This window comes from Lithobates pipiens, unplaced genomic scaffold (genome assembly GCF_037356315.1).
Source record: "Lithobates pipiens isolate NorthernLeopardFrog02 unplaced genomic scaffold, aLitPip1_a1.2 Scaffold_18, whole genome shotgun sequence".
Taxonomy (NCBI): Eukaryota; Metazoa; Chordata; class Amphibia; order Anura; family Ranidae; genus Lithobates; species Lithobates pipiens.
The window spans coordinates 86,690,685-86,715,166 of record NW_027507758.1 but is presented as its reverse complement, the minus strand read 5'-3'; the positions used below and the strand labels follow the sequence as shown (position 1 = coordinate 86,715,166).

Here is a 24,482-nt window from a genome sequence, read left to right as displayed (position 1 = left end):
CAGGTTAGTGCCAGTACCGCTAACACCCACGCGCAAAGCATACACCTCCCTTAGTAATATAGTATCTGATCAGATCTATATTAGCGTTGCCAGCATTTTAGGTTTCCCAAAACGCATTGTTAGCGGGATCAGCCCAGATACCTGCTAGCACCTGCATTTAGCCCCTCCGCCAAGCCCAGCCCAGCCCACCCAAGTGCAGTATCGATCGATCACTGTCACTTACAAAACACAACACACATAACTGCAGCGTTCGCAGAGTCAGGCTTGATCCCTGCGATCGCTAACAGTTTTTTTTGTAGCGTTTTGATACAGTCGCTGACAGCCTAGGTGCTTTTTTTACCTGTGAGTCTCACTAGTGTACCCCTAAATTTAGAGCCCAAAATGGCAAAGCGAAGGTACACTAGTGAAGAGGCCTACACGTTTCTGAGCATGACAGATAGTGAAGAGGACGTCACTCATCTGTCAGATTCAGGCTCAGAATATGATCCTGTAGAGGACAGCGGCTCCATGACAGATAGCTCTGGCGACGGAGATGAGGTCCCTGTTAAGGGCAGGTGTACCCGATCCCGAATGTTTTCTGTTGTTCAGGTGGAGGAACCGCAGGTCACTCGTATGGAGCAGAGACGTACTAGAGCCGCTCATCCTTCTGGTGAACTGGCAAGCACCAGCGGCCTAGTACACCCTGGACGTACATCCAGCACTGCAGTAGCACGTGGGGACGTGGCGAGTCCCATAAGTGCAGTTCAAGCTGGCGAGGTGGCAAGCACAATTAGTGTCCCGCTGCCACCAAGACGAAGACAAAGACATGCCCGTCGTACCCATAGTGCCCTTCCTGCAGAATTCGCCAATCCTGATTGGGTGCCCACCACTTCTGCAGAACCCGTACTTCCCCCATTCACTGGCCAACCTGGCATTAACGTGGAAACAGTTGATTTTACGACACTTGATTTTTACTCACTGTTTTTCACCGAAGATCTCTATAAATCTATTGTGGACCAAACCAATTTGTACGCTGGTCAACACATCGCCACTGTTCCCCAGTCCGCCCTTGCCAGACAATGGAAACCAGTTACGGTTTCCGAATTTAAGATCTTTCTGGGCCTCTCCCTCAACATGGGCATAACCAAAAAGAGTGAGTTGCGGTCATATTGGTCCACTGACCCAATTCACCATATGCGCGTGTTCTCTGCTTCCATGTCCAGGGCACGATACGAGCAGATTTTGCGGTTCATGCACTTCAGCGACAATGAACTCTGTCGTCCTCGTGGAGACCCTGAATACGATCGGCTCTACAAAATTCGGCCCCTCATAAACCACTTCAACCAACGTTTTGCAGACTTGTTTACTCCCCATCAAGTTGTCTGCGTTGATGAGTCCCTGATTAAGTTTTCTGGTCGCTTGTCATTCAAACAATACGTTCCCAACAAGCGTTCCAGATACGGGGTCAAGATGTATAAGCTCTGTGACAGGGCCACAGGCTATACACGTAGTTTTATGGTTTATGAGGGTAAAGATAGTCACGTAGAGCCGGAGAACTGCCCTGACTACATAGGAAGCGCTGGCAAGATAGTGTGGGACATGGTGTCACCCTTATTCGGAAAGGGGTACCACTTGTACGTGGACAATTATTACACAAGCGTGCCACTGTTTAGTCACTTGTTTGATCAGCAGATTGGAGCATGTGGCACCGTGCGACCTAATCGCCGGGGCTTTCCCCAGCGGCTTGTAGAGTCCCGTCTTAGGCTGGGGGAGAGAGCCTGCTTGCGCAGTAATAATTTGCTCGCTATGAAATGGAGGGATAATAAGAATGTTTTCGTTCTTACCTCCCTTCATGCAGACACGACGGTCCAAATTCCTACGGCGACTGGTATTGTGGAGAAACCCCTCTGTGTCCACAAATATAACCTTAATATGGGAGGGGTGGACCTCAATGACCAGTTGTTGGCGCCGTATCTAGTTGCCCGTAAGGCCAGACGCTGGTACAAAAAAGTGTCTGTTTATTTATTCCAATTGGCTATGCTGAATGCTTATGTGCTACACAAAGCTTCAGGACGGACTGGATCCTTCCTTAAATTCCAGGAGGATATCATCAGAGCCCTTCTGTATCCAGGCGGTGCTCCACCTCACCTTCCCCAACCAGATGCAGTAAGCCGGCTGCATGAGAGGCATTATCTTTATGTCCTCCCGAGTACCCCTACCCAACGAGCCCCCCAAAGAAAATGTCGTGTCTGCAGAAAGCGCGGATATAGGCGTGACACCCGTCATTATTGTCCCCGCTGTCCTGACAATCCTGGTCTTTGCATTGGTGAATGTTTTGAACGCTACCATGAACTAGTTGAGTTTTAGAGTAGGGTACAGCATTGCACAGGCTAGGCACACGTTCACAGGGTCTCCCAAGATGCCATCGCATTTTGAGAGACCCAAACCACTGGAAACGTTACAACAGAAGTGTTAAAGTTACATAAAAAAGTGTTAAAAAAAAAAAAAGTAAAAAAAAAAAATATATATATATAAAATAAAAAAAACAAAAATAGTTGTCATTTTATTGTTCTCTCTCTCTCTATTCTCTCTCTATTGTTCTGCTCCTTTGTACTGTATTCTATTCTGCAATGTTTTATTGTTAACCATTTTTTGTTTTCAGGTACACCATTCAGCTGTAGCGTGGATTTATTTATCTTGACAGCAACAGCGTTTGCTCCCACGATACGCAAAGCCGCGACTCCAGCACTGTCGGAGGTGATTTTACCACCACAGTTAAAAAAGAGCATATATGCCGAAGCATGGGGGGCATAAGGGGTGGAGGAGCGATCTGCTCCTACCTTTTGCAGGAGGATGCCCCCATGCTTCGGCATATATATATTTTAGGCACAGATTGTGTTAAATGTGTTATTTTTTGCTATTTTTTTTTTTTGTATTTGCTTTGCAGGTATGGTAAGTCCTACTGTTATACTGTAATGTTACTTTGTTTTATTGTTAACCATCATTTGTTTAGCAGGTAAGCCATTCTGCTGCAGCGCAGATTTATTTATCTTGACAGCAACAGCGTTTTGCTCCCACGATACATAAAGCCGCGACTCCAGCACTGTCGGAGGTGGTTTCACCACCACAGTTAAAAAAGAGCGTATATGCCGAAGCATGGGGGCATAAGGGGTGGAGGAGCGATCTGCTCCTACCTTTTGCGGGAGGATGCCCCCATGCTTCGGCATATATAAATGGTGCATGTATGCCCACCATTAGAAGTGGGTGGATGAAGGGAGGTATTCTAATGGTAGGCATACCCACGATCAATATTTTTTTTTCGTTCAGCCCACAGGCTGCATGAAAAAAAAAATACAATATATGCCCAACCAGTTCCAGCAACATACTGGTATGTTGCTGGACTTTGAGTGCTTATACCAGAATGATGCCTGCAGGTTTAGGCATCATCTTGGTATCATTCTTTTCAGCCAGCGGTCGGCTTTTATGTAAAAGCAATCCTAGTGGCTAATTAGCCTCTAGACTACTTTTACAAGCAGTGGGAGGGAATGTCCCCCCCCCCCCCCGCACCATCTTCCATGGTTTTCTCAGGCTCTCCTGTCCCAACAGGGAACCTGAGAATGCAGCCGGTGGTTCCGCCAGCTGACCATAGAGCTGATCAGAGACCAGAATGGCTCCAATCATCTCTATGGCCTAAGAAACCAGAAGCTACGAGCATTTCATGACTTAGATTTTGCGGGATGTAAACTTCGCCATTGGGAAATTGGGAAAGCATTTTATCACACCGATCTAGGTGTGGTCAGATGCTTTGAGGACAGAGGAGAGATCTAGGGTCTGATAGACCCTAATTTTTTCAAAAAAAGAGTACCTGTCACTATCTATTGCAATCATAGGGGATATTTACATTCCCTGAGATAACAATAAAAATCATAAAAAAAATATATATAAATGAAAGGAACAGTTTAAAAATAAAATAAAAAAGCAAAATAAATAATAATAAAAAAAACAAAAAAAACAAAACACCCCTGTCCCCCCCTGCTAAGGTGCAACGTCGAATGCAAGCGTTGGTCTAGTGTCATATGTAAACAGCAATTGCACCATGCATGTGAGGTATCACCACAAAGGTCAGATCGAGGGTACTAATTTTAGCAGTAGACCTCCTCCGTAAATCTAAAGTGGTCACCTGTAAAGGCATTTAAAGGCTTTTAAAAATGTACGTAGTTTGTCGCCGCTGCACGTTTCTGCGCAATTTTAAAGCATGTCGTGTTTGGTATCCATGTACTCGGCCTAAGATCATATTTTTTATTTCATCAAACATTTGGGCAATATAGTGATTTTTAGTGCATTAAAATAAAAAAAAGTGTGTTTTTTCCCCAAAAAATGCGTTTGAAAAATCGCTGCGCAAATACCGTGTGAAAAAAAAAAATGAAACACCCACCATTTTAATCTGTAGGGCTTTTGCTTTAAAAAAAACACTTCATGTTTGGGGGTTCAAAGTAATTTTCTTGCAAAAAAAAATATTTTTTCATGTAAACAAAAAGTGTCAGAAAGGGCTTTTTCTTCAAGTGGTTAGAAGAGTGGGTGATGTGTGACATAAGCTTCTAAATGTTGTGCATAAAATGCCAGGACAGTTCAAAACCCCCCCAAATGACCCCATTTTAGAAAGTAGACACCCCAAGCTATTTGCTGACAGGCATGTCGAGTCCATGGAATATTTTATATTTTGACAAAAGTTGCGGAAAAAAGACATTATTATTATTATTTTTTTTTGCACAAAGTTGTCATTAAATGATATGTTGCTCAAACATGCCATGGTTATATGTGAAATTACACCCCAAAATACATTCTGTTGCTTCTCCTGAGTACGGGGATACCACAAGTGTGAGACCTTTTGGGAGCCTAACCGCGTACGGTACCCCAAAATCCAAGCACCACCTTCAGGCTTTCTAAGGGTGTAAATTTTTGATTTCATTCCTCACTGCCTATCACAGTTTCAGAGGCCATGGAATGCCCAGATAGCACAAAATCCCCCCAAGTGACCCCATTTTGGAAAGGAGACACCCCAAGCTATTTGCCAAGAGGTATGGTGAGTATTTTGCAGACCTTCATTTTTGTCACAAAGTTTTGAAAATTGAAAAAAAGAAAAAAAAATATACATTATTTTTTTTTTCTTCATTTTCAAAAACAAATGAGAGCTGCAAAATACTCACCATGCCTCTCGGCAAATAGCTTGGGGTGTCTACTTTCCAAAATGGGGTCATTTGTGGGGGTTTTGTGCCATCTTGGCATTTCATGGCCTTCAAAACTGTAATAGGTAGTGAGGAGTGAAATCTAAAATTTACACCCTTAGAAAGCCTGAAGGCGGTTCTTGGCTTTCGGGGCCCCGTATGCAGCTAGGCTCCCAAAAAATCCTACACATGTAGTATCCCCGTACTCAGGAGAAGCAGCAGAATTTATTTTGGGGTGTCATTTCACATATGCCCATGGCATGCGTGAGCAATATATCATTTAGTGACAACTTTGTGAAAAATTAATAAAGTTTGTAATTTTCCCGCAACTTGTGGCAAAATATAAAACATTCCATGGACTCAACATGCCTCTCAGTAAATAGCTTGGGGTGTCTACTTTCCAAAATGGGGTCATTTGTGGGGGTTTTGTGCCATCTTGGCATTTTATGGCCTTCAAAACTGTGATAGGTAGTGAGGAGTGAAATTACAAATGTATGCCCTTAGAAATCCTGAAGGCGGTGCTTGGCTTTCGGGGCCCCGTACACGGCTAGGCTTCCAAAAAGTCGACCACATGTGGTATCCCCGTACTCAGGAGAAGCTGCAGAATGTATTTTGGGGTACAATTCCACATATAACCATGGCATGTGTGAGCAATATATCATTTAGTGACAACTTTGTGTAAAAAAAAAAATAATATATATTTTTTGTCATTATTCAATCGCTTGAGGCAAAAAATAAAATATTCAATGGGCTCAACATGCCTCTTATCAATTTCCTTAGGGTGTCTACTTTCCAAAATGGGGTCATTTGGGGGGGTTTTGTACTGCCCTGCCATTTTAGCACCTCAAGAAATGAGATAGGCAGTCATAAACTAAAAGCTGCGTAAATTCCAGAAAATGTACCCTAGTTTGTAGATGTGACAACTTTTGCGCAAACCAATAAATATACAGTTATTGACTTTTTTTTTTACCAAAGACATGTGGCTGAATACATTTTGGCCTAAATGTATGACTAAAATTGAGTTTATTGGATTTTTCTAATAACAAAAAGTAGAAAATATCATTTTTTTTCAAAATTTACGGTCTTTTTATGTTTATATCGCAAAAAAATAAAAATCGCAGAGTCAGTCAAATACCTTTAAAAGAAAGCTCTATTTGTGGGAAAAAAAGGACGCAAATTTTGTTTGGGTACAACATTGCATGACCGCACAATTACCAGTTAAAGCAGCACAGTGCCAAATTGTAAAAAGACCTCTGGTCATTGACCAGCAAAATGGTCCGGTCTGAAAGTGGTTAAAATGCATTGACAGCCGATTAAACAGGAACTGACGTTGTGACGTTGCTTCCGTATTTACATCCAGGAGACTGGAACAAAGCAGTTTCTGGCTTCGTGCCAGTCTGTCCCCTCCCGCTCCTCCACGATAACAATCGAGCGGCTTTTAGTTATCCCTAGAAAGCTAATCGCCCACTCTAATAAACGGTGGACAATTGCTATGCAGCTGAGATTACATGTTTGTTGTTTTCTATTTTTGCATGCTTAGAAGGTGGTCCGGGTGAGGGTCAGGGCGCATATTGGGATTGTTGTTGTAGTGTGCCCAGGACATGCTAGACCATTTCAGTGTATATACTGTTTGAAGGGATGCTGGCATAGGCACTGTATTATATATGTATTGGTTCACATGTCATCTACCAGCCTCTGTGTTCTGGGGGGAGCCTTAAGGTTATATGTGGCCCACCCGATAACAACACTAATAACACACTCATTGGACATAGAGGGGATGTGTATTCAGAGTCTACAGGAACTCCACAGTGTTTGACACCTTAGATCGTGCCCTACATCACACTTCATGTATACCTCTGACCCCCATACTGAGATGGCCAAGCTACTTTCACAGCTTGCCTTTGCAGGATTCTCTGAGGGTGCCCAACAGGTCCTTAAGCAGACAGCCACCGGCCTTGGGCAACAGCATGTACATTTGTTGTGGAAGAACATACCATCCATGGATTCTGAATGATTCCAAGGGATGGTGTTACTTGGCCTCATTGGTTCCGATAGTGGTGATTCTCGGGGACAGTGAGGAACGTCACTTGCTCAAGGCTGGTGTTCATCCTGGATGCCCCCTCAAACACCGTTATGCTGGGTCATTGTTTATGGAAAAGAACATGACCTGGGCATGATTCCTCTCAGGAGCCTAAGGGGGTATTGACATGATGAAAAAGCAAAATAATTGCTTGGGAGCCCCCTGGGTAACATGGGGGGTTTGGTCTCAATGCTGAATCCTGGATTAATCCTGGATTAGGGATACATAGAGTTTGTTGAACTGATTTTGCTTATGGTATTACTTTTATATGCCTATATGCCTTATATGTTTCAAGTTTATGTGCATGATTTTCCAAGGTACTTGACCTTTCTGACCCAGCTGCAGCTAATAGAATATATCTTAACTTTTACCATGGTCACCGGGATGAGTATGGCACAATGAGAAGAAGTAAGTCATGTACATGATTTCATGGCTTAAAGAGGGGATTGTTGTGATATGGCTGAACCAGAGTGACTCCATCTTTATAAGTTCATATAATGCCGCGTACACACGAGCGGACTTTTCAACATCCAAAGTCCGAAGGACTGAGTCCATCAGACTATCCGATCGTGTGGGGGCTGCAACGGACTTTTGACTCGCCAAAGTCTGAAGGACTTTAGAATATGGAACATGCTTCAAATTTTTCCGAAGGAACTCCGCCGGACCCGGTCCCCTTCGAAAAATCCGCTCGTGTGTGTGCTAGTCTGACGGACTAAAACCGACGCTAGGGCAGCTATTGGCTACTGGCTATGAACTTCCTTATTCGAGCCGAGTCGTATGTCATCACGTTCGAATCCGTCGGAGTTTAGTGTGATCGTGTGTGGCCAAGTCCGCTCAGCCGAAAAGTCTGTCAGAACTCCGTCGGAATTCCAGCAGAACCCTGACGGAACTCCTTCGGAAGTCTGTCGGACATAAGTCCTCTCGTGTGTACGGGGCTTTAGATTAACTTGGGTTAACCTATTAGTTAGTTTAAACTCTGTATTTACAGACTTTAGCGGTTTTCCTATAAAGCATACATATAAGAAAATATAGCTTGCATAAGCAGTTTTATTTTGTACTGTCTAAATAAAGAAATTGTGTCACAATATGTCTGGGCCACAAGATTCATGACTGTGACTCATGAAAGCAGATGACAAAATTAATGATATGTAATGATATGTAATGTACACCTCTGTATTAACCACACCCATGTTCTATGCAATGATTGGCTGATAATGGTGCATATAAATTGTAGACCCGCCCAGAATAAACCAGACAACCCCTGAACAATAATCTTGACTCATGTCTTCTTGTGTTCAGCAAAATGCTGTCTCCTTAGTCTGCAGTGCTAAGGGTTTCGTAAGTGTGGTAATTGCCCTAATTATACCTATCTGGTCTTTGTCAGGTATATAGAAATACCATTTTAATCACAACAGGGATGACATAGGATGCATTAAGGTGAAGAAACATGAGGGTTTACAACCCCTTAGGGTAAAAAAAAACCTTGTGTGCAGCAGCCCCACTTAGCCCCCCCTATTATTTACCTGAGCCACATCTAGATCCAGTGATGTTGCAAGTGTGTCTCGGCTACCTGGGACTCCCCTGCTCATTGGCTGAGACAACAGCATAGTGCCATTAGCTCCCGCTGCTGTCAATCAAAGTCAGTTAGCCAATGAGGAGAAAAATGGGGTGGGTGGGCCATGTTTCCATGTCTGAATGGACACACAGAGCGGCGGCTCAGTTCGGCTGCCCCTATTGCAAGCTGCTTGCTATGGGGACACTCTGCATGAGGAAGGGGCCAGGAGAGCCATCGGGGGGGGGGGCACAAGAAGAGGAGGATCTTTGCTGCTCCGTGCAAAACCACTGCAGAGGGCAGGTAAGTATAACAGGCTTGTTATTTTTTTACTTAAAAAAAAATAGACTTTAAAATCACTTTAAGTGCGGAATAACAGGCTGCTCACCTTAAAGGGGTTGTAAAAGGCAGAAAGTTTTTTTTATCTTATTGCATTCTATGCATTAAGATAAAAAAAAAACTTCTGTGTGCAGCAGTGGCCCTCCAGCACCCCCTAATACTCATCTGAGCCCATCTCTCTCCAGCAATGTCCACGAGTGCCTTAGCCATCCAAAACATTCCTCCTGATTGGCTGAGACGCGGCGCCATTGGCTTCAGCTGCTGTCAAAGTCAGTCAAAAAATCAGGAGAGAGAGGGGACGGGGGCGGTGCTCTGTGTCAGAATGGACACAGGGAGCTATGGCTCGGCTCAGGTACCCCCATAGCAAGCCGCTTACTGTGGGGGCACTTGACAGGAGGGAGGGGCCAGGAGCACAGAAGAGAGTCCCTAGAAGGGGAGGATCGGCTGCTCTGTGCAAATCCACTGCAACAGAGTGGTAGTAAACCGCAGCTGTTTAAAAGGAAAAAAAAACACCTGTAAGGTAATTGTTTAATGTGCCTGTATGCAACGCATACTAGTACATTATGAATTACTTACCCTGTAACAAAGCCTACCATCAGCGGGCTGTCACCGCTGAGAGGGCTTGACATCTTTCCTCAGTCTTTCTTTTGGGTTTGTGCACTCTGGCTATTTGATTGGCTGGAGCCGCGGTGACGTCTCTCAGTTCCAACACAAAGCTCTGATGGTCCGGCAAGATGTGCCGAAACTTCAGAGAGCATGTGCCAGTAACGTAACTGGCTGCAACCAGAGTGAATATCTCCTAAACGGTCCATGTTTAGGGGATATTCATTTTACCTAGAGGTAAGCCTTTTTATAGGCCTACCTGTAGGTAGGGATGAGCTTGGTGTTCGAGTCGAACGCACGTTCGTCTCAAACACCGGCTGTTTGCCCGTTCGGGCGAAGCCAGAACTCTGTGGGCTGTTCACACCAAATTCGCGTGGTGCTCACAGCCCACAATGCACTGCGTCATCACAGTGCATTGCAGGCTCATGATTGGCCAAGCATGCACTGTGACCCCGCATGCTTGGCCAATCAAAGCACCGGTAGCGAGGAGAGCCATGATTGGCCACAGGCAGGATGATTGTGGCCAATTATAGCTCCGGCTGTGTAGTACACACCCCACACTATATAAGGCCACCGGCGTGTTCCGCCGTCTGCAGGAGTTAGTGGATGTTGTCTGTGTGCCTTCACCGCACAATACATCTGTATCTACCCAGCATTGCTGTTCTGAGTGTTCTCTAATTGAGCCATCTGCCATCTGCCGGAGTTAGTGGGTGACTGGGTGTTGTCTGTGTGCCTGCACTGCAGAATACACCTGTATCTACTCTTTGTTGCTGTTCTCTAATTGAGCCATCTGCCATCTGCAGGGGTTAGTGGGTGACTGGGTGTTGTCTGTGTGCCTGCACCGCAGAATACACCTGTATCTACCCTTCATTGTTGTTCTCTAATTGAGCCATCTGCAGGAGTTAGTGGGTAACTGGGTGTTGTCTGTGTGCCTGCACCGCAGAATACACCTGTATCTACTCTTTGTTGCTGTTCTCTAATTGAGCCATCTGCAGGAGTTAGTGGGCGACTGGGAGTTGTCTGTGTGCCTGTACCATAGAATACACCTGTATCTACCCTTTATTGCTGTTCTCTAATTGAGCCATCTTCCATCTGCCATCTGCAGGAGTTAGTGGGTGACTGGGTGGTGTCTGTGTGCCTGCACCGCAGAATACACCTTTATCTACCCTTTGCTGCGGTTTTCTAATTGAGCCATCTGCCATTTGCAGGAGTTAGTTGGTGTTGTGTGCCTCCAGCGCAGTATACACCTGTAGCTACCTATATTGCTCTTCTCTAATTGAGCCATCTGCAGGAGTTAGTGGGTGTTGTGTGCCTCCAGCGCAGTATACACCTGTAGCTACCTATATTGCTTTTCTCTAATTGAGCCATCTGCAGGAGTTAGTGGGTGTTGTGTGCCTCCAGCGCAGTATACACCTGTAGCTACCTATATTGCTTTTCTCTAATTGAGCCATCTGCAGGAGTTAGTTGGTGTTGTGTGCCTCCAGCACAGCACAGTATACACCTGTATCTGCCCTTTATTGCTGGTGTTCTATAATAAAGGCATCTGCAGGAGTTAGTGGGTGTTTTGTGCCTCCAGCACAATATACTGTACACTACCCAATTGCTGGTTTTCCCATCTCCCTGCAGGCCATTACCATGTCTGGAAGGCCAACAAGGAGAGGCAGACAGGCACGAGCCAATAAAAGAGGGCAAGCAGGCTCTGTGTCTAGAGACAACAGTGCTGGTCGTGGACGCGGTGCATCGTCATCAGCACGTGGCCATGGGACACGCTTGTCCTTATTTTCGGCAGCTGGACGTGTTGAGCCGCATCATGCCGAAGACTTGGTAGAGTATATGACCAACCCTCTTCATCCTCCTCATCCTCTCTCACCCAGGCCCAGGGTACTAGCAAAGCAGCTGCCAATGCATCCTCTTCCCTCATCTCAATGTCATCATCGGTGACTACTTCCCTAGACCCACCACGTCCTCCTGAGGACTCCCCCGAACTGTTTGAGCACAGTGTTGGGTACATGCTCCAGGAGGATGCCCAGTCTTTTGTAGGCTCTGATGATGATACTCAGCTAGAGGAAGGCAGTAGCGTGAGTGCAGAGAGAGGGGATGTTCAAGAAGGACAGCAATCTAGCAGTCATGTTCCACAAGCTGCAGCATACTGCCAGGTTTGTTCCAGCGATGAAGAGGAAGGGGATGATGAGGGCACTGACTCCACGTGGGTGCCTGGTAGGAGAGAGGAGGAGGAGGAGGCACATGTTCAATGAGGCAGGATGCCCTCCGGGGGCCAGCTTAGGGGCAGCACACCGACTGAATACCACCGCAAAGCTCCGCCTGTGCAGGGCGCTGCCTCTGCGCGTTATTCTAAACGTTTTTTGGTGTGGGCTTTTTTCAGACGAGTGCATCAGATCGCACCGCTGCTATTTGTAACATATGTCTCAAGCGTCTCGCGTGACCAAAACATCAGCCGCTTGGGCACCACATGCTTGACCAGACATATGTTGACCTGCCATGCAGCTCGTTGGCAAACTTACCTCAAAGACCCACACCAAAGAACAAAGTGGACCTCTCCTTGCTCATCAGCTGGGATCTCCAACCCCACTAGACCTTCAGTCCTCTCTGAAATCCGCTCTGAGAGGAATGAAGGTATAGAATTAGGTGTGTCACAGCCAAGTGCTTCCGGGCACTCTGCTAGCTGTACACCCACGTCCGATTACAGCAGGCAAATTTCCCTGCCCCAGCTGCTGGACCGTCGAAAGAAGTTCACTCCCAGCCATCCACATGCCCAGCGGTTGAATGCTAGCTTGGCTAAATTGCTAGCACTTCAACTGCTGCCTTTTCAGTTGGTAGACTCGACCCCCTTCCGTGAGTTTGTATAATGTGCGGTTCCTCAGTGGCAGGTCCCCAAACGCCACTTTTTCTCACGGAATGCGATTCCGGCTCTCTACCGGCATGTGGAAGGCAATGTTCTTGCCTCGCTGGACAGGGCGGGCAGTGGTAAGGTGCATATTACCGCTGACTCATGGTCCAGCAGGCGTGGACAGGGACTTGCCTGTCTTTCACGGCCCATTGGGTCACTCTTCTGGCAGCTGGGAAGGATGCAGGACAAGGTGCAGTAGTGTTGGAGGTTGTTCCGCCACCACTCCTCCAAAATGCTACTACTGGTTGTGACACACCTCTCTCCTCCACCCCCTCTTCTTCTTCCTCCATGGCCTCTTCCAGTGCTCTGTCCTCAGAACCAGCGTTGCTCCGTAGGCGTTCCAGGGGCTACGCAAGTACGCAGGCAAAACGATGCCATGCCGTGCTTGCGCTGGTTTGTTTGGGGGACAGGAGCCACACTGGGGCAGATATTTTGTCAGCTCTGCAGGGGCAGGCCGAGAGGTGGTTGACGCCATGCCAGCTTAAGCCAGGAATGGTGGTTTGCGACAATGGCACCAACCTCCGCTCCGCCCTCCGAAAGGGACAACTGACCCATGTGCCCTGTGTGGCTCACGTCCTTAACCTGGTGGTGCAGCGGTTCTTGGGAAGGTACCTGGGCTTACAGGATGTCCTGAAGCAGGCCAGGAAAGTCTGTGTGCATTTCTGCTGATCATTTAATGCCTGTGCTCGGCTGGCTGATCTCCAAAAGGAGTTGAACCTGCCCAAGAACCGCCTTATATGGGACATGCCCACCAGGTGGAACTCAACATTGGCCATGCTCCAGCGGCTACACACGCAGCAGAGGGCCATCAATGAGTACCTGTGCGACTACGGCACCAGGACAGGGTCAGGGGAGCTCGTTTTTTTTTCTCACCACGCCAGTGGGGCATGATCAGGGATGCATGCACTGTCCTGTCACCATTTGAGGAGGCCACAAGGATGCTGAGCAGTGACAGTGCATGCATCAGTGATACTGTACCTCTTGTCCACCTGTTGGAGCATACGCTGCGTGGAATAATGGATAGGGCACTTGAGGCAGAGCAGAGGCAGGAAGAGGAGGACTTCCTTGCCTCTCAAGGCCCCCTTTAGCCAGACAGTGTTCCTGCTGTCCCACCCATCACACAGGAAGAGGAGGAGGAGGAGGAGGAGGAGGAGGAGGAGGATGATTGTGTCAGCATGGAGGTGGAGGCTGGCACTCAGCATCAGCAGCAGCAGCAGTCTTGTAGGGATGATTTACAGTCCCAAGAAACCCATGGACTTGTACGTGGCTGGGAGGAGGTAGCTGCGGATCATGTTGTCCTTAGTGACCCAGAGGACTCCGGACTGAATGCCTCAGCTAACCTATGCTGCATGGCCTCCCTGATCCTGCAAAGCCTGTGGAAGGATCCTCGTATTCTTCAGATCAAGGAGAGGGACCATTACTGGCTGGCCACTCTCCTTGATCCACGGTACAAGGGTAAGGTTGCCGACCTTATCTTGCCATCGCAAAGAGGGAGCACAGGATGAGACATCTCCGGGAGGCCTTGCAGAAAGGTCTGTTCAACGCGTTCCCAGAGACTGGGAGGTTACAAACTCCTGGTCCTGGACAGCGTGTTACTGAGGCATCGGTCAGAAGGAGCAGTGGAGAAGGTGGCCGTCTGACCAATGCGTTCAGAAAATTTTTTAGTCCGCAGCCCCAAGGTATGATCGGTTCCAGCAACCATCGCCAACGTCTGATTTACATGGTGCAGGAAGACCTAGGGGCAAGGTCAGACGTGGACACCTTTCCCACTGAAAATCCTCTGGCTTACTGGGTCTTAAGGATGGATCACTGGCCAGAGCTTGCACAATATGCAATTGAGCTACTGGCCTGTCCTGCATCCAGCGTTCTTTCGGAACACACCTTCAGTGCTGCTGGTGGCTTTGTAACCAATCACAAGGTGCGCCTGTCCACCGACTCGTTTGATCGACTGACCTTCATAAAGATGAATCAGTCTTGGATCACCACCAGCTACCAAGCACCTGAAGCTGATGTAACCGAATCATTTTTTTTAAAATATCACATCCCTTCAAGACTGCCTACTCTGATGCGGAGTGACTGTCCTGTTATGTTGACTGTCTATCCTCTTCCTCCTCCGCTGATATCTTGGAAGAACATTTTTGGTTCTGGGTGATGCCACCAGCCCAATTTTTCAGCCCCTGTTTAACAAGGGCGTGCAATTACAATTTTTGATGCAATGCTTTGCAGCAGGGCTCATTCCTGCACTCCAACTAGAGTATCTGGGAGAAGTTGCAGTGTCGTGGCACCAGGACCAGTGCCTAAGGCCCAATTTTTCAGCCCCTGTTTAACAGGGGCATGTAATTACAATTTTTGATGCAATGCTTTGCATCAGGGCTCATTCCTGCACTCCAACTAGAGTATCTGGGAGAGGTTGCAGTGTTGTGGCACCAGCAAGCAGTGCCTAAGGCCCAATTTTTCAGAAACTGTTTAACAGGGGCATGTAATTACAATTCTTGATATAATATTTCGCAGCAGGGCCCCGTTCCTGCGCCCACCGAGAGTAACTGTGAGGACTTACAGTGTTGTGGCACCAGCACCACTACCACCACCACAACCACCAAAGGCCCTATTTTTCTACCACTGTTCAACAATGGCATGTAATTACAATTCTTGATATAATTGTTCACAGCAGGGCTCTCCAGCGCCTACCAAGAGTCACTTTGAGGGCTTACAGTGTTGTGGCAACACCAACACCTTAGGCCCCCATTTCTGCTGAGCATATAGGACAGGCCCCTACTTTCAAACATCCAACTTACAAACATATCCTACTTGCAAACGGAAGGAGACAACAGGAAGTGAGATGAAAAAAGACGGACGGCAAAACAAATTATACAGGGGTGATAACCCTTCTCTATGTTTTCCAAAAAGCTTAAAAGGAGAATTTTTGACTGGAGCTACACTTTAAAAATGTACCAGTTCAAAATTACAAACAGATTCTACTTAACACAACAAACCTACACAGTCCCTGTCTTGTTTACACTGCCTGTATACTGTTCTGAGTATATAGGGTCTGGGGGCCCCACGCCTTTCCTTTTTTTAATATGGGTACGGGGTTCCCCTTAATATCCACACAAGACCCAAAGGGGCTGGTAATGGGCAGGGGAGGCTACCTATGCCATTTTTCTCAATGATTTTCATCCATATTGCCGGAACCAGATATTACATTAAAACCGCAAGCAGTTTTAAATGACTTTTTTACTGTTAAATGTCATTTTGTGAGGGACTGTTCTAAACACGGGAAACACGTGCCACTTCACAGGCATTCTATAGACACCCCCCAGGCATGATATTTAAAGGAATATTTCACTTTTTTTTCACTTTAATCGTCATTAAAATCAGTGCTCCCGAAAAAACGGCCTGGGGCAGGAGCCAGGTCCCTAAACCCTTTTTAGGACAATATCTTGCATATTAGCCCTTTTTATTTCGAACGTTCGAGTCCCATAGACTTCAATGGGGTTCTAAAGTTCGCATGAATTTTCAGTCCGTTTCGAAAGTTCTGGTGCGTACCGAACCAGGGGGGTGTTCAGCTCATCCCTACCTGTAGGTAAAAAAAATCACAAAGCGGAGTTTACTACCGCTTAAAGTTGTTTTATTAATAGCAAACTTTTTATGAAGTAGTCTCTCTGTTAGCAAATAGGTCAAGGATTTTGCAGTCCCAAAACCTGGGTGTGACGGGAGTCACTTTGGATGGGAGGCTTGTGGACCCCAGCTTACCTTGGAGAGCACTGTGAGCTCCTGGTCCAGCTGCCATGGCCCCTCCTATGTGTCCATTCGGGGCACAGGGTGACTGAGAACCCCAGTCGGATCTGTACTAGTCAGACTCACTGTACAACCACACTGGAATGTTTTGTGTGTGTGAGATATAGATATATATAGATATATATATATATATAATATATTGTATATTGTCTCATACTGTTGTGGACTGTTTTCTGGGTCGTTTGGGGTGTGGCTGTATTACATTGTTCTATTGTTTGTGTCTGCCTTGTGAGCAAAGTATTATGGGATGTATGTGTCAGGGCTGGGCTCAACCCTTCATTCTCTGAGCTGGCCGCTCAGCTGTCGGCTAATTGCCAGCTCCTATCTCTCCACAGTGACTGGCCTGCTGATGATATCCTGCTCGTCAAGTCCTACTTAAGCCATCCAGCCCAGATGATCTCTGCCTTCGCCTTGGTCAACATCACAGAGACTATCTCCTGCTTTCCTGTTAAAGACTTGCTTGGCTGACATTCCTTTTGGCTCCAGATCCTGCTTGCTGTTCCACTACACTGTTCCCTGGCTTCCTGACTTTCTGGCTTGTCTGACTATCCATTCTGGTTACCGAACTTTGGCTATGTTTTGACTATGTTTGTTCTATTTAATTCTATTATTAAACAAGTGTGATTTAACTGTACTCCTGCCTTGGTCTGATTTATGGTTTCTCACAATATGTCTATGTGGATAAGCTGTAAAGGAAGGGGGGACTCCCGTCACCCTTGGCACTGGCCAAAATATGTGCCATATAAACCAAAGATACCTCTGAATGCTTGCCATTGTATGTGTGGTACAAGCCCCCAGATGCCTAGCCTAAAAACAGCAAGGAACACAACCATATCTCACCTTTACTTTTCTGTATCAGCGGTGAAAAAGCAAGTGTGATCCTAATGCTTCCAAGTAGGTTGATATCTAGAATTCGCCGATACTCTTCAATTGTGTGCCAGTCAAAATGTCCCCACTTGCTTATGCCAGCATTATTAACAATACCCCACAGTCCTAAAAGAAAATAAATTATTTTATTTCCATAAAATAAAACCAAATTCCAGTATATATAATTTCAAATCATTCAGCAAATTTAATAAAGGCAGACATGGAATAAATTTGATTACAACAGAGAAGGATGAGGCTCTACCTTTATTCGAGAGTCACGGGGCACTGCATGTAACAGAGGCATTTTGATGGCATGGATAATGGGAAATGGGTATATGTGCTGAAATGCAACTGTTGCTGGTGACATGGATACTGCAAAGAGAGCTGAGAGAGTATTACACTGATGTCATGGAAATTGTGAAGATATCTGCCCTCTGCAGCGCACATGCCTCTGGAGCAACGGATACCCAGGAATAAGCTGTGTGTGTACTACATAGCTAGAGAAGATACAGGGCTATAAATCTATATAATTTTATATATATATATATATATATATATATATATATTATAATAATTCTCAGAGATCTAAACCTTCAGTTGATTCTTCAAGAAAAAAAAGTGTTTATTCCTGAATCCTGATCTCATGGCAATTTGATGCCCAGGATCAACAGTCTACACATTTATTTAGTTATATTTTGAGCTGTTAGAAATACATACAGACATTTATTTTAAAATCCAATGGATCCATCTAGAACCAAATTATGCCACAGTTTTAAAGCAAGTATACTAAAAATAGCAGAGGTTGCTATGCAAAGGTTGAACTTTATTTCTTTCAGTAAAGAGTGAGCTTATCCCTGTCTTCTACAGTGACCTCAATTTGAAGAACTGTTTACTGAGACTGCTATATGGTGCTTTCAGAAAACGCACCAAAAATTATCCAATGCAATAGGGGTCTATGGCAAAGCACAGGTACCCCACGGGTGCAGCGCAGTGTATGTTTTGCATACATTTTGTCTCTTACTCATTTATAGTGTTATATATAACACATACATATAGATACAGTATCTCACAAAAGTGAGTACACCCCTCACACACATCATTGTAAATATTTTATTATATCTTTTCATGTGACAACACTGAAGAATTGACACTGCTACAATGTAAAGTAGGGAGTGTACAGCTTGTATAACAGTGTAAATTTGCTGTCCACTCAAAATAACTCTACACACAGCCATTAACCGCTTGCCACCCGTCTGCCGTCATATGACACCCAGGCGGCGTGGCTTCACGGAGACACTGCTCACCACCAAGGGGGGTGCACAGCCATTGGGCATGGCTGTTTACCACGTAATTGGCCATGATGAAGTCACGGTCGATCACAGGTGGTACTGCCCCACTTTGCACGGCGCATGCGCGCCATCTTGAGCTCGCTGCATGTGGACGTCGGTGGCAGCATGCTCCCGGGAACACTGCTCATCACCGACACTGGTAAACAGCCATTGGCCGGTGGCTGTTTACCAAGGGATCGGCTGTGATCCGTTCACAGACGATCAATAAATGTCACTGATTGCCCCCCCCCCACCAATAAAGAGGACCTGTCATCACCCAAAGTACCTGTCACAGTTCATCTGAGTACCGAAGTATCTGTCATAGTCCATCTGAGTACTTGTCACAGTCCATATGAGTACCTGAGAACCTGTCACAGTTCATCTGAGTACCCGAGTACCCGAGTACCTGTCACTGCCCTTCAGAATACCCGAATACCAGTCACCAGCCCATCAGAGTACCCGAGTACCCATCTGTAGCCCATTAGAGTACCTGATTACCTGTCACCAGGCCATCAGATTACCCGAGTACCTGTCACCAGCCCATCAGTGTACCAGAGTACCTGTCACCAGCCCATCAGAATAATCGAGTACATGTCACCAGCCCATCAGAGTACATGAGTACCTGTCTGCAGCTTATCAAGTTACCCGAGTACCTGTCTGCAGCTCATCAAGTTTCCTGAGTACCTGTCTGCAGCTTATCAAGTTACCTGAGTACCTGTCTCCAGCCCATCAGAGAACCTGAGTACCTATTTGCAGCCCATGCCTCACAGAATATATGTTGGGGTGTTTGTTTGCCAAAATGGGGTCATTTTGTGAGTAATTCTACTGGGCTGGTGCTCAAGGACCTTCAAAATTGTAATAGGTAGGAATGAAATGAGATGTGTAATTTATGCTCCTAGAATGCCTGAAGGTACTACTTCAATGTTGGGCCTCTGTATGTGGCCAGGCTGTGCAAAAGTCTCGCACATGTGGTATCGCCATACTCGGTAAGAGTAGCATAATGTATTTTGGGGTGTAATTTTTGCTATATACATGCTTTGTGTTAGAAATATCTTAGAAATTGACATCTTTGTGTAAAAAAAAAAAAAAGCGTTTTCCTTTTTTTTCCCATATTTTCCAAAAACTTCTGTAAAAAAAAATGAACTGTTCAAAAGACTCATTATGCCTCATAGATTATGCTTTGGAGTGTTTGCTTTGCAAAGTGGGGTCATTTTGTGTGCAATTCCATTGTCTTGGTGCTTCAGGACCTTCAAAATTGTAATAGGTGGTTGAGAAATGAGATGTGTCATTTGTGCTCGTAGAGCGCCTGAAGGTGCTACTTCAATGTTGGTCCTTTGTATGTGGCCATGCTGTGTAAAAATCTCACACATGTGGTATTGCCATTCTCGGGAGGAGTAGCAGAATGTATTTTGGGGTGTAATTTGTTTAATGCATATGCTGTGTGTGAGAAATAATCTGATATGACAATTTTGTAAAAAAAAAAAAAAAAAAAATCTTCATTTTGCAAAGAATTGTGGAAAGAATTACAACTTTAAAAAACTCACTATGCTACTTTCTTAATACCTTGGAATGTCTACTTTTTAAAAGGGGGTAATTTGGGGGGTAGTTGTACTTTGCTGACTTGTTAGTGTCTCAACTCAATAAATGAGATTCACCTGATGTACTGAAGGTCTGATCAGATGTGATCAATTTTCAGCGATTGGCACCATAGTTTTTAGACTCTATAACTTTCACAAAGACCAAATAATATACACTAATTTGAGTTATTTTTACCAAAGATATGTAGCAGTATAAAGTTTGGCCAAAATTTATGAAAATTTTATGACAGTGACAAAGAAAAATGCATTTTTTCCACAAAATTTACGTTTTTTTTTATAGCACAAAAAATAAAAAACCCACTAGTGATTAAATACCATCAAAGGAAAGCTCTATTTGTGCGAAAAAAAAGGAAGCGAGTTTCATATGGGTACAGTGTTGCATGAGTAATGAGTCACATGAGTAATTGTCAAACTGTGAGAGCTGAAAATTGGTCTGGGCAGGAAAGGGGTGTAAGTGCACTGTATTGAGGTGGTTAATGCCTAAACTGCTAGCAACAAAAGTGAGTACACCCCCGAAAGAAAATGTCCACATTGGGCCCAATTAGCCATTTCCCCTCTCATTATCATGTTGTTGCAGCAAAAAAGCTCTATCAATTCTGGGAAACTATTGGTAACTTATGGGCAATAGACTAAGAAAAACAAACTTTATATTTACCAGCAAAAAGACACCCAGCTCTCACTCATGCCAAGGAGCTGGGTGTGTCTTATGAACCATTACAGTGTTTGAACAATTACACAGACATTCCTAAAGAGTTGTGTAAACTTCTGAATTAACTGTTAGCGAGCTATCTGCCTAATTTATCAGCCACTAAATTTTTACATGAACATTGTAAGCAGAAACAGTCAGTGCGATGTCAGTCCCAACCATTGTTGCAGTAATACACCTACCATCAAAACATCCTCATGTGTTTTTAGACATGTTTAATTACATTTTCTGATTTTATATTTGCATTAGTATGTACAGTGCCTTGCGAAAGTATTCGGCCCCCTTGAACTTTTCAACCTTTTGCCACATTTCAGGCTTCAAACATAAAGATATAAACATTTTATTTTTTGTGAAGAATCACCAACAAGTGGGACACAATTGTGAAGTGGTACGAAATCTATTGGATTTTTGAAACTTTAACTAATAAAAAAATGAAAAGTGGGGCATGCAAAATTATTCGGCCCCCTTGCGTTAAATACTTTGTAGAGCCACCTTTTGCTGTGATTACAGCTGCAAGTCGCTTGGGGTATGTCTCTATTAGTTTTGCACATGGAGAGACTGAAATTCTTGCCCATTCTTCCTTGCAAAACAGCTCGAGCTCAGTGAGGTTGGATGGAGAGCGTTTGTGAACAGCAGTTTTCAGCTGTTTCCACAGATTCTCGATTGGATTCAGGTCTGGACTTTGACTTGGCCATTCTAACACCTGAATAATACGTTTATTTGTGAACCATTCCTTTGTAGATTTTGCTGTATGTTTGGGATCATTGTCTTGTTGGAAGATAAATCTCCATCCCAGTTTCAGGTCTTTTGCAGACTCCAACAAGTTTTCATCCAGAATGGTCCTGTATTTGGCTGCATCCACCTTCCCCTCAATTTTAACCATCTTCCCTGCTGAAGAAAAGCAGGCCCAAACCATGATGCTGCCACCACCATGTTTGACAGTGGGGATGGTATGTTGAGGGTGATGAGCTGTATTGCTTTTACGCCAAACATATCGTTTTGCATTGTGGGCAAAAAGTTCGATTTTGGTTTCATCTGACCAGAGCACTTTCTTCCACAAGTTTGGTGTGTCTCCCAGGTGGCTTGTGGCAAACTTTAGACAAGACTTTTTATGGATATCTTTGAGAAAAGGCTTTCTTCTTGCCACTCTTCCATAAAGGCCAGATTTGTGCAGTGTACGACTGATTGTTGTCCTATGGACAGACTCTCCCACCTCAGCTGTAGTTCTCTGCAGTTCATCCAGAGTGATCATGGGCCTCTTGGCTGCATCTCTGATCAGTCTTCTCCTTGTCTGAGCTGAAAGTTTAGAGGGACGGCCAGGTCTTGGTAGATTTGCAGTGGTCTGATACTCCTTCCATTTCAAAATGATCGCTTGCACAGTGCTCCTTGGGATGTTTAAAGCTTGGGAAATCTTTTTGTATCCAAATCCGGCTTTAAACTTCTCCACAACAGTATTACGGACCTGCCTGGTGTGTTCCTTGGTCTTCATGATGCTCTCTGCTCTTTCAACAGAACCCTGAGACTATCACAGAGCAGGTGCATTTATACAGAGACTTGACAGGTGGATTCTATTTATCACCATCAGTCATTTAGGACAACATTGGATCATTCAGAGATCCTCGCTGAACTTCTGGAGTGAGTTTGCTGCACTGAAAGTAAAGGGGCCGAATAATTTTGCACGCACCACTTTTCAGTTTTTTATTTGCTAAAAAAGTTTAAAATATCCAATAGATTTCGTTCCACTTCACAATTGTGTCCCACTTGTTGGTGATTCTTCACAAAAAATTTAAATTTCATATCTTTATGTTTGAAGCCTGAAATGTGGCAAAAGGTTGAAAAGTTCAAGGGGGCTGAATACTTTCGCAAGGCACTTTATATTTTTATATATATATATATATATATATATATATATATATATATATATATATATACAGTGGTGTGAAAAAGTGTTTGCCCCCTTCCTCATTTCCTGTTCCTTTGCATGTTTGTCACACTTAAGTGTTTCGGAACATCAAACCAATTTAAACAATAGTCAAGGAGAACACAAGTAAACACAAAATGCAATTTGTAAATGAAGGTGTTTATTATTAAAGGTGAAAAAAAATCCAAACCATCATGGCCCTGTGTGAAAAAGTGATTGCCCCCTAAACCTAATAACTGGTTGGGCCACCCTTAGCAGCAACAACTACAACCAAGCGTTTGCGATAATGTGCAATGAGGCTTTTACAGCGTCCTGGAGGAATTTTGGCCCACTCATCTTTGCAGAATTGTCCTAATTCAGTTACATTAGAGGGTTTTCGAGCATGAACGGCCTTTTTAAGGTCATACCACAACATCTCAATAGGATTCAGGTCAGGACTTTGGCTAGGCCACTCCAAAGTCTTCATTTTGTTTTTCTTCAGCCATTCGGTGGTGGACTTGCTGGTGTGTTTAGGATCATTGTCCTGCTGCAGAACCCAAGTTCGTTTCAGCTTGAGTACACGAACAGATGGTCGGACATTCTCCTTCAGGATCTCTTGGTAGACAGCAGAATTCATAGTTCCTTTTATCACGGCAAGTCTTCCAGGTCCTGAAGCAGCAGAACAGCCCAAGACCATCACACTACCACCACCATATTTTACTGTTGGTATAATGTTCTTTTTCTGAAATGCAGTGTTCCTTCTACGCCATATATACTTGGACACACACCTTCCAAAGAGTTCCACTTTTGTCTCATCGGTCCACAGAATGTTGTCCCAGAAGTCTTGGGGATCATCAAGATGTGTTGTGGAGAAATTGAGACGAGCTTTGATGTTCTTTTTGCTCAGCAGTGGTTTTCTCCTTGGAACTCTGCCATGCAGGCCATTTTTGCCCAGTCTTTTCCTGATGGTGGAGGCATGAACGCTGACCTTAACTGAGGCAATTGAGGCCTGCAGTTCCTTGGACGTTGTTGTGGGGTCTTTTGTGACCTCTTGGATGAGTCGTCGCTGCGCTCTTGGGGTAATTATGGGCGGCCGGCCACTCCTGGGAAGGTTCACCACTGTTCCATGTCTTCGCCATTTGTGGATAATGGCTCTCACTGTGGTTCGCTGGATTCCCAAAGCTTTGGAAATGGCTTTATAACCCTTTCCAGACTGATAGATCTCAATTACTTTCTTTCTCAATTGTTCCTGAATTTCTTTGGGTCTCGGCATGATGTGTAGCTTTTAAGGATCTTCTGGTGGACCTTACTGTGTCAAGCAGCTCCTATTTAAGTGATGCCTTGATTGTGAACAGGTGTGGCAATAATCAGGCCTGGGTGTGGCTAGAGAAATTGAACTCAGGTGTGGACAACCACAGTTATAGTATGTTTTAACAAGGGGGGCAATCACTTTTTCACACAGGGCTATGATGGTTTGGATTTTTTTTCACCTTTAATAATAAACACCTTCATTTACAAATTGCATTTTGTGTTTACTTGTGTTGTCCTTGACTATTGTTTAAATTGGTTTGATGTTCCGAAACACTTAAGTGTGACAAA

General features: G+C 44.8%; 1 protein-coding gene across 2 annotated transcripts in view; it reads right to left on the bottom strand.

Moving 5' to 3' along the window:
* The window catches only part of LOC143987273 (17-beta-hydroxysteroid dehydrogenase type 6-like), an 87,476-nt gene that overhangs the window by 34,859 nt on the left and 28,135 nt on the right, over window positions 1-24,482 (bottom strand). The window contains exon 2 of one of the 2 annotated variants that reach the window (XM_077485889.1): window positions 17,325-17,477. The exons of the other annotated variant lie outside the window; for it this stretch is intronic. Coding sequence (XP_077342015.1) covers window positions 17,325-17,477 — 153 coding nt within the window. The remainder of the gene's footprint in view (window positions 1-17,324; window positions 17,478-24,482) is intronic. 2 annotated transcript variants of the gene reach the window in all.